Here is a 9,299-nt window from a genome sequence, read left to right as displayed (position 1 = left end):
TAAGGTGGGTTAATGTGAGTGTTAAGTTATAGAATATACTCACACTGAATTTAACTTTATATGTACTAACAATCAGTCAATGCTAGTTATATGCATGTTAAAGTAACAGTTAATGTTACAATAAATAACACCATATTACATTTTCTCAGCCAAAAGATATCCTGTTTATGGGAATCCGTCCAATGCATTTATCACTTTCACAAATACATGCACTTTCCCGTAATCTGTTATGGTCAAGCGTGTGGCAAGAACATAAATATGGATGTAATGTTCCACAACAAACTAAGTTGCTGAAAAGTAAACAGACTTGATGACGGTGTACTGGCATTTGTGTAATGGGCATTTCCAGCCCTGGGTTTATTTAATGATTACACACTGAACCAGTGTTGCACAACACATCAGTTTTACTACAAATAAAAGCTTGGATGAGAGATAAAAAGCTGAACACAGTCAGACTGGAGAGAACAGAGCATTTAACACAACAATCTTCAACAATCGAACCGAGAGAGGAAATATGCTGCGCTTCCTGTTCGTCCTCATGTGCCTTTTGCACACAAGTATGTAGACTCTGATTATCAATATTGATTTTTGAAGTTATTCTGAAATGTAACAGAATAGTTTTTAAATGTAAGAGTCATATCTCTTGTCTTGTGTTCACAGTGCTGGGTGTTATGGGAGCTGTCACCCCAAAGCCAATTCTTGTCAATGGTACCTACATAAACCCAGAATTAGGCAAGTATCATGCTAGGTTGAGAAGCATCGCTCGGAGCTGCCTGGAAATTAAAGAAAAACATGGTGCAACACAGGGTAAGTATTGTGGGAATTTAATTTATTTAATATTTAAAGTTAGGTATAGGTGCTGTATGGTTGATCAACCACCTAAAGCACAACAAGATATTAACTTTAACCTCACTGTAAAAAAATCCTTTATTTTATTTTATTTTTTTTTACAGAAATTTACCGTTAAATAACAGACGTTAACTTACAAAAATTTTACGTAAAATAACAACTGATGAATTACAGAAACTTACTGTAAAATAATGGATGTTAAATTACAAAAATTTACTGTAAAATAATGGATGTTAAATTACAAAAATTTAAAGTAAAATAACAACTGATAAATTACAGAAACTTACTGTAAAATAACAGACGTTAAATTACAGAAATTTACCGGAAATTAAAATTTCTGCAAATTTCTGTAATTTTACATCCGTTATTTTATGGTAAATTTCTGTAATTTAACGGCTGTTATTTTACAGTAAATTTATGTCATTTAACAGCCGTTTTTTTACCTTTTTTCTGCCACCCCGGCTTTTTTACAGTAAAAAATGGAGTGAGATTTGGAAACCTTTTGGATTAGGCTCCTGTGTGTCATGGTCTTTAAATACTTTTAATATATACAAAGGTGGTGCACTCATATTACTTGGTGTTGGTATTGTGTGACACAATATGGCTGAAGTGTCCTGCTTTAAGTCAAATTGAATAAATGAGACAATATTTGACATCTTTGGAGCCTAGTGAGACACACTTAGGACTGCACGTTTACACAGGCCAGTCATGCCTGAAAAAAAGGTGGCATAAAAAAACACTGCAATGGCTAGCGCTGAGAGAAAGCTATGCGTGTGCATTTTTAAACAAATAACACTTATTTTAGGTTTCAGACATTTAAATACACATAGATACTAGCAAAAGCACAATTCATGTTTTTCAGGAGAAGTTGATGAATTGACATGTTGTAAATCCAGCAGCTCTAATCTCTCCACTCCAGTGCAGACTAACATGGCAACATCCATCACCATCCATCATTCATCAAAATGTGAACAATATGAAGCTGTTTAATCAACAAAATACATGTTCTTACACATATTTGAGAATCTGAATATCAGATATTTCACTATATAATAAGCTGAATATAGTTAAATGTGGTAGGCGGGGTGGCACAGTGGGTAGCGCTGTCGATTCACAGCAAGAAGGCCTCTGGCTCAAACCTCAGCTGGGTCAGTTGGCATTTCTGTGTGGAGTTTGCATATTCTCCCTGTGTACATGTGGGTTTCCTCCGGGTGCTCCGGTTTCCCTCACAAGTCCAAAGACATGCGCTATAGGTGAAATGGGTAAGCTAAGTGTGTGAAAGAGAGTGTATGGGTGTTTCTCTGTGATGGGTTGCAGTTGGGAGGGCATCCGCTGCGTAAAACATATGCTGGATAAGTTGGTGGTTCATTCAGCGGTGGTGACCCCTGATTAATAAAGGGACTAAGCCGAAAATGAACGAATGAATAAATAATTATATGTATGTGAATATTTGTGGAAAAGAGAAAAAAGAATGCTTGAATCATCATGGCTACGGATTTACAAGTGAAGCTTTCTAAAGAGAGGCCACATCATAATACAATATAATGGGGTAAGCGGGAGTATTTAAATTTACATGTTAAAAGGTTAATTGAAATTTACTTATAAACTTTGGGAGTATTGGTAAGCTTTTTATTAAACATTAGAGAATTTGAGCTGCATGACTGAAAAAAGGCTGCTTGAGTGGCATTTAAAGACAGCCACAAAGTGAAGTGCCTTAATGAGACTTGTAATCAAACACACAATGGCTATTTAAGATGGATTTAATTAGCTAGAAAATAAAAAAAGTTATCCAAGTTTAACCAGACAAGACAAAAAATATTATAACAGTTGATTTGGAGAGGACAAAGAGATGGAAAGGTGCTCAACTCAACTCATGACCAAGCGGCAACCTCCCGCTCTCTCTCGGGAAGCCAATACGGAAGTAACTGAAACTGCAATTCATCAAAATTCCGCTAGTCCTGGCTCCATAATAGAGCGAAGTGCAATTGAGCCTACTGTTAGAATGGCCAATTTTACAGCAGAACAAAAGGTGTTTACAGCCTGGTACAAAGAACGATTTTGGTTCATATAGCTATTATTACCCTCCATGACAACTGTGAGGGGGGTGAATTTTTTTATAACTCATCCGTTTCCTTTATATTAGGTTATATTAAGTTTGCATAATTAAGGGCGTGGTCACTTGAGTGACAGCTAGGTCTCGCTGGTCGCCGTCACTTCACCTCAGCTGAATCCGGCAGATTAGCCACTGATCTCGGCATATTCCTCGTATTTTTGTTTTGTTTTATGTGGCTTTACACAGTCAGCTGCCTTTTGGACTTATTTCTTACAATTATCAGATGATATGGGATGCTGTGTGCACTTAATTGTGCTCACAAACCATTCATGTGGCCTCGTTTCCCATGTGAGTAAAGTTATATACTTATACACCATCTCTATAAATGTATTTGTTTGATTTAAGATCATTTATCATTAATATTTTTCTTTAGACCCGTAGAGCACTCCAGAATGTGACAGATTGATTAGCTGTAGGCTATAAAACAGTCATCTGAAGCGTTGTCATACAGTGTTATGCTGGATTTCATCAATAGTCTTGCATTTACTAACACAGACTATATTTGAAGTGTTTGGAAGTAATTCGCGTTTTCCTCCTGTAGAAAAACGTCATAAGAGCAATTTTTAGTGGCTCAATGTATTACAACAGTGTTTTTGAAAGTCTAATCACTTTATTGATATAGTGTACAGCCAAGCACATGTGGTCAGAACACAAACGAGTCGCAGGTAATAAAGTATTAAGCGTTTCTCCCACAGTAAAGTCTGTCTGCCAGGTCTAAGCAAGCTCCGCCCACTCTCCGCCTCTTTGCCCTTGTTTGGTATCCCGCCGTGGGTGCGATGACGCGCGAACAAAATGGCGACGGTTGGCCGCGCCTACTTGTGGCTTCTTTTGCGCTCTTCAGAAACCTATGGGTGACGTCACGGATACTCCGTCCATATATTTTACAGTCTATGCTCATGACAAGCATTAAAGCAGCATCACGTTTGTTTTGCACTGTTTGATTTTTTAAACACAAAGTTATATTGAAAAAATGTTAGAAACATGGGTTACACTTTACAATAAGGTTCATTAGTTAATGTTAATTAATGCATTTATTAACATGAACAAACAATGAAAAATACATTTACAACAGTATTTGTTCATGTTAGTTAATGTTAGTTAATGAAAAAACGGTTGTTCATTGTTAGTTCATGTTAACTCACAGTGCATTAACTAATGTTAACAAGCATGGACTTGGATGTTAATAAAGCATTAGTAAATGTTCAATTATGATTAATAAATGCTGTACAAGTGTTGTTCATGATTAGTTCATGTTAGTAAATGCATTAACTAAAGAACCTTATTGTAAAGTGTTACCAAAACATGTAACCATTGACTTCCATGGTAAACATAAAACTGTGGAAGTCAATAGTTACAGGTTTTCAGAGTTTTTCAAAAGAACTTCTTTTGTGTTCAACAGAGGAAAGAAACTCAAACGGGTTTGTGACAAGTGAATGATGAGTAAATGATGACTGAATTTTCAGTTTTGGGTAAACTATCTCTTTAACTGACTCCATGTTTTCACACTATTGTGTTTTGTTTTAGTCTAGAAAGCCTATAACAGGCTTAAATATTCATTTACAGTCAGCTTGCTGTCAAGTGTTCATGACCAGCTTTTACTTTACCAGTGAATAGCGACCCATAAAAACACCTCCTAATGAGGCCTCTATGAGTAAATATCTATCACTTAATGACTGTCAATACAGTAATACAGAAATGAGCTCAAATCCAAGAACTTTTTCTCTTTTACACCCAAAAAAGACAACAAGCTACTTGCTCAATTTGCAAAATACTTATGGAAGGTTTTATGGAAAAAAATGGAACGAGTTTAGTTCTGTTAAATGTTTCATTCTAGTTGTTTGAAACCAAATGAAGAAATAATCAAATGAATTAGAAGAGAACTTGTTGATTCAATGAGATTTAAGCTCTTCATACGAACAAATCTTGTGAGTTATTGTGCGCCTCCATCACAGTAGGTAGCGCTATGCACAAGGAAGAATCTTGTTGAGTTGAAGTGCTTTACTGACATTGAGTATATATTATGAATAAATTAAATCAGATAAACACAACACAAACGTTTTAATTCAATTAGCTGCAAAGAAGTTACATACTCTGTCACAACACATTCAAAGTCAAGTTTACTTGATTTGTTTAGATACACATGGGGTACTACAATTAAATTCAACAAATTATGTTTTTGAGTGTACTTTACTTACTCCTTTATTGAGTATCATTTCTATAAAGTGCACTCTGGGGTTTTTGTTTGTCTTCAGATGGCATGTACATCCTGACAACAGAGAGCGGCTCATATTACCAGACTTTCTGTGACATGACCACAGCCGGAGGTGGATGGACTCTTGTGGCCAGCGTCCATGAGAACAACATCAATGGGAAATGCTCTTTCGGCGATCGCTGGTCATCCCAGCAGGGAAATGACCAAAGCCTGCCTGAAGGAGAAGCATCATGGGCAAACACTGCTACATTTGGCACTGCAGAGGGCTCTACCAGTGACGACTACAAGGTACATTAGGATAAAAAAACTGCAGCCATACACTGAGAGGATATTCATGTCAATCTGATGGTTTAATACTGTCACATCCCACAGAATCCTGGATATTATGACATTTCTGCACAAGACGTGTCAGTGTGGCACGTTCCCAATAATGAGCAATTGAAAAAGTGGACTTCTTCTGCCATCCTGCGCTACCATACTGAAAGCCAGTTCCTGAAGGAGCATGGGGGAAACCTTTACCACGTATTCAAGGTCAAACATACTTTTCTGTTGTAGGCTCACCATAATATTCTGTGCCCCTCAGCTTGGGTGTAATGACTTACTTTTTTGCTAAAATAGTAAAATAAGGGATTATTTTCATTTTTAAGTAATTTAATAACAGTTACTTATAATGTACTTCCCTTAAATGATGTAAATAAATGCTAAAGTTTGGTAAAAATCAATTTAGGGAAGCAGATACAATTGAAGCCAGAATTATTAGATTTTTTTTTCTTTTTAAATATTTTCCAGATGATTTTTAACAGCAATTTCTCACAGTATGATTTATAATATTTTTTCTTCTGAATAAAGTCTTATTTGTTTTATTTCAGCTAGAATAAAAACAGTTTTTAATTTTTTAAAAACCATTTTAAGGTTAAAATTATTAGCCCCTTTAATCTATATATTTTTTCGATAGTCTACAGCAGTGTTTCCCAACCCTGTTCCTGGAGGCACACCAACAGTACATATTTTGGATGTCTCCCTTTTATGACCCATAAACTTCAGGTATTGGAGTCTCTTCTGATGTTATGATGAGTTGATTCAGGTGTGTTTTATTAGGGAGAGGTTGAAAATGTGTACTGTTAGTGTGCCTTCAGGAACAGGGTTGGGAAACACTGGTCTACAGAACAAACCATCACTAAACAACAACTTGCCTAATTACTCTAACTTGCCTAGTTAACCTATTTCACTTTAAGCTTTATAGAAGTGTCTTGAAAAATATCTAGTAAAATATTACTTACTGTCATCATGGCAAAGATAAAATAAATCAGTTATTAGAAACTGAAATTAGATATTAAAACTATTATGTTTAGAAATGTGTTGAAAAAAAATCTTCTCTCCGTTAAACAGAAATTGGGGAAAAAATAAACAGGAGGGCTAATAATTCAACTGTAATTTAATTTTTCTTTGACATGCAAATATGTTTAGTATAATAACTTGATATTTCAACTAAAGAAACTTTCACACACTTAAGAAATAATAAGAAATTTGTCAATATATGGTATGGATGAAATATTGTGTCATTAATTTGATACATTTAATTGTTGATACACACAACAACAACTAATATTATTATATTATTATATTTTTGTGTAATTTAAAAAAATATTTAAAAGTTCCTGTTTGACTCAAAATAAAAATAAAAATTCTATGCGATGGGATTTATTTGGACTTTTAAGCAGCGCTGAGTCAAGTAATTAAATTACTTTTCAACTTTATATTAGTAAACAACACATAAATTGTGAATTCTATGTTAAAAAATTTTATAATTCAAATGACCCAAATAAAATGTTCTATATTGTGTTTATTTGAACAGAAATACCCTGTGCGGTTTGGAGCAGGACAGTGTAAGAGTGATATGGGACCCAGCAGTACAGTGGTGTATGATACCGGAGACAAAGATTCCACTTCAAACCTATATGGACCATCTGTTAGAGGTACTGAACTCTGTTTTGCTTTAAGGAAATCCACAACACAATTAGAATGAAGTATAAATTATGCATTAATGCTTGTCCTGTTGATTACAGATGAGTTTGAATCCGGCTTTATCACGTTCAGAGTGTTTAACACTGATCACTCAGCCATGGCTATGTGCTCTGGAGTTAAACCTTCTGGATGCAACACTCAACATGTAAGTGATAGCTTTTTTTGTTTTGGTTTGATTTAAAGCTGCCATAGAGTGGATTGATTCATTATTTTAAATAGTTCTCTCATAGTTACAAAGTAAGTATGTGGTGGAAAAATGATCCAGAAATGGTTTTATATGCTCATTTATACCCACAGGAATTACCCCTAGAATGAGAAGCTTGGTTTTCACCATATTTGGAATGGTCATGAATATCAATGAGCTCTGCCTATTTTATTATTACAAACATATGAGTCAAATTTCACAATATACACATTAAACTAACAAAAGATACAGTTAAACAGACTTTATGCCTGTTCAGGAGGGGGCACTGAATAAATTTTAATCTGTATATCCAGCATTTTGTGCTCTGATGATGGGATGTGATGAGATAAGATACTCCATATCTGATTGCATTAGCTATAAGCTCTAAAATGACGGCCTCGTTTTAAAAATAATAAGAGTCTTACATACATACTAAGAATAAGAATAAGTTTAGATCAACTTTAAAAATAAGGGAAAACATTTAAATAAATCATAAATATTAGAATGGAATCAGACTAACATGATTGTGTTTTGCAGTATTGTATTGGCGGAGGAGGGTTTTTCGCACAGCCTGAGCAGTGTGGAGACTTCACAGCACTGGACCTAAAAGAAACATTCAAACAACCCACTGAGTCAGCTGTACTTCTCTTCTACCGTTAAGAGTCCTATTCATTATACATAAACATCATGTGAATCAGTGTTGTTAAAACATCAAATCCTTGATCTGAACTGTACATGTGCAGAGTTGTGAAAACTGTGGTTCTGTTTTATGGACGAATGTTGATATCAATAAATTTATTAAATACAAGTTTCCAGGTGTGTTTAGTACTACTACACCAATTTTTAGCAATACAAACGTACAGAATTATTTTCTGTTCAAGCAGTGTATATAAGAACCAATCATTCATCATTCTCAAATCTTGTTATGGTGAGTTCATATTTTACAAAGTTTTCAAGTCATGATGAAGCATCGATTATAAAACAGATATCATTTCAGAATATTCTGATTAAGACATTATTTAGAAAGCAGCAAAGATGGAGCGAGGAAAATATTTTTTTTTCAGTAGGTTGCAGGATGAAGTTGAAAGAGATGAGTTTTCAGTCTCTTGAATATTGTCTTGGGGTGTTGGAAAGAGATTGTGTGCAGGTAGATGCCATAACCCCTCTCTGTAGGTATATAATTTAATGAAATACATGTTGATGGAAAACTGCTGGGAATTTACTCACCCTTTGGCCTTCCAAAATGTAGCACTTTTGTTTTTTTTAAATAAAATTTTAGATTTTTTGCTGAAATTTCAAGAAATTCAACTTAATTCACTGCAATTCAAGAAAACATGTGCAATTACAAAAAACAGCAGCAAATTGAGATAAGATTTTCATCAGTTTGACAGCACTCGTGCTGCAAATAATCACAATGCAGATAGTTTTTACATTTTCCCACAATGCATTTTTACTATTTCACACAACACAAGCCAATTAATAAAACACGCTGCATTTTCTCACAACACATACAATTACCAAACCACGCGGAATTTTTTCACAATGCAAACAATTTACAAAAACACGCTGCATTTTCACACAATGAAAAACAATATAATAAAATGCACTGCATTTTCTCACATCGCAAACAATATAATAAAACGCACTGCATTTTCACACAAAAAAAGGTTTTTGTTTCAAAGAGACCCTAAAACGTGATGGACTTTGCTATATAGGTCATTGGTTATTTAGGCTAATAAATACTAAAGACACTGGAATCACGATATTAAAATAAACAAACAAAAAACTCACCTTTCAAAGATCATCTACAACTTCACTGAGCACACTGAAAAAAAATTTTCAAAGATGATTTCTTGGATTTACTCAATTTTTTAACGTTAAGTGGTTGTAAACAATTTATTTGGGCTGAATTTAAA

The 9,299-nt window shown here is 34.5% G+C and overlaps 1 protein-coding gene across 1 annotated transcript; it reads left to right on the top strand.

Moving 5' to 3' along the window:
- Nucleotides 1–451: 451 nt before the first annotated feature.
- On the top strand, nucleotides 452–8,191 carry itln3 (intelectin 3). Its single transcript, XM_056472319.1, has 7 exons — nucleotides 452–557; nucleotides 661–807; nucleotides 5,215–5,462; nucleotides 5,547–5,705; nucleotides 7,030–7,150; nucleotides 7,241–7,344; nucleotides 7,921–8,191. Exons 1-7 carry the CDS (start codon nucleotides 515–517, stop codon nucleotides 8,041–8,043), a joined length of 945 nt encoding a protein of 314 aa, XP_056328294.1. The 5' UTR covers nucleotides 452–514; the 3' UTR covers nucleotides 8,044–8,191.
- Nucleotides 8,192–9,299: the final 1,108 nt, after the last annotated feature.

This window comes from Danio aesculapii, chromosome 14 (assembly GCF_903798145.1).
Source record: "Danio aesculapii chromosome 14, fDanAes4.1, whole genome shotgun sequence".
Lineage (NCBI taxonomy): Eukaryota > Metazoa > Chordata > Actinopteri > Cypriniformes > Danionidae > Danio > Danio aesculapii.
The sequence above is the reverse complement of the archived record's forward strand: the minus strand, read 5'-3'. Positions and strand labels throughout refer to the sequence as shown.

Bases quoted from the DNA above. Each gene is read 5' to 3' on its own strand.
- itln3 (XM_056472319.1), top strand. From the start codon at position 515: ATGCTGCGCTTCCTGTTCGTCCTCATGTGCCTTTTGCACACAA. The intron at 5,706-7,029 runs GTCAAACATACT...TTATTTGAACAG, and splicing joins ACCTTTACCACGTATTCAAG to AAATACCCTGTGCGGTTTGG. The intron at 7,345-7,920 runs GTAAGTGATAGC...TGTGTTTTGCAG, and splicing joins CTGGATGCAACACTCAACAT to TATTGTATTGGCGGAGGAGG.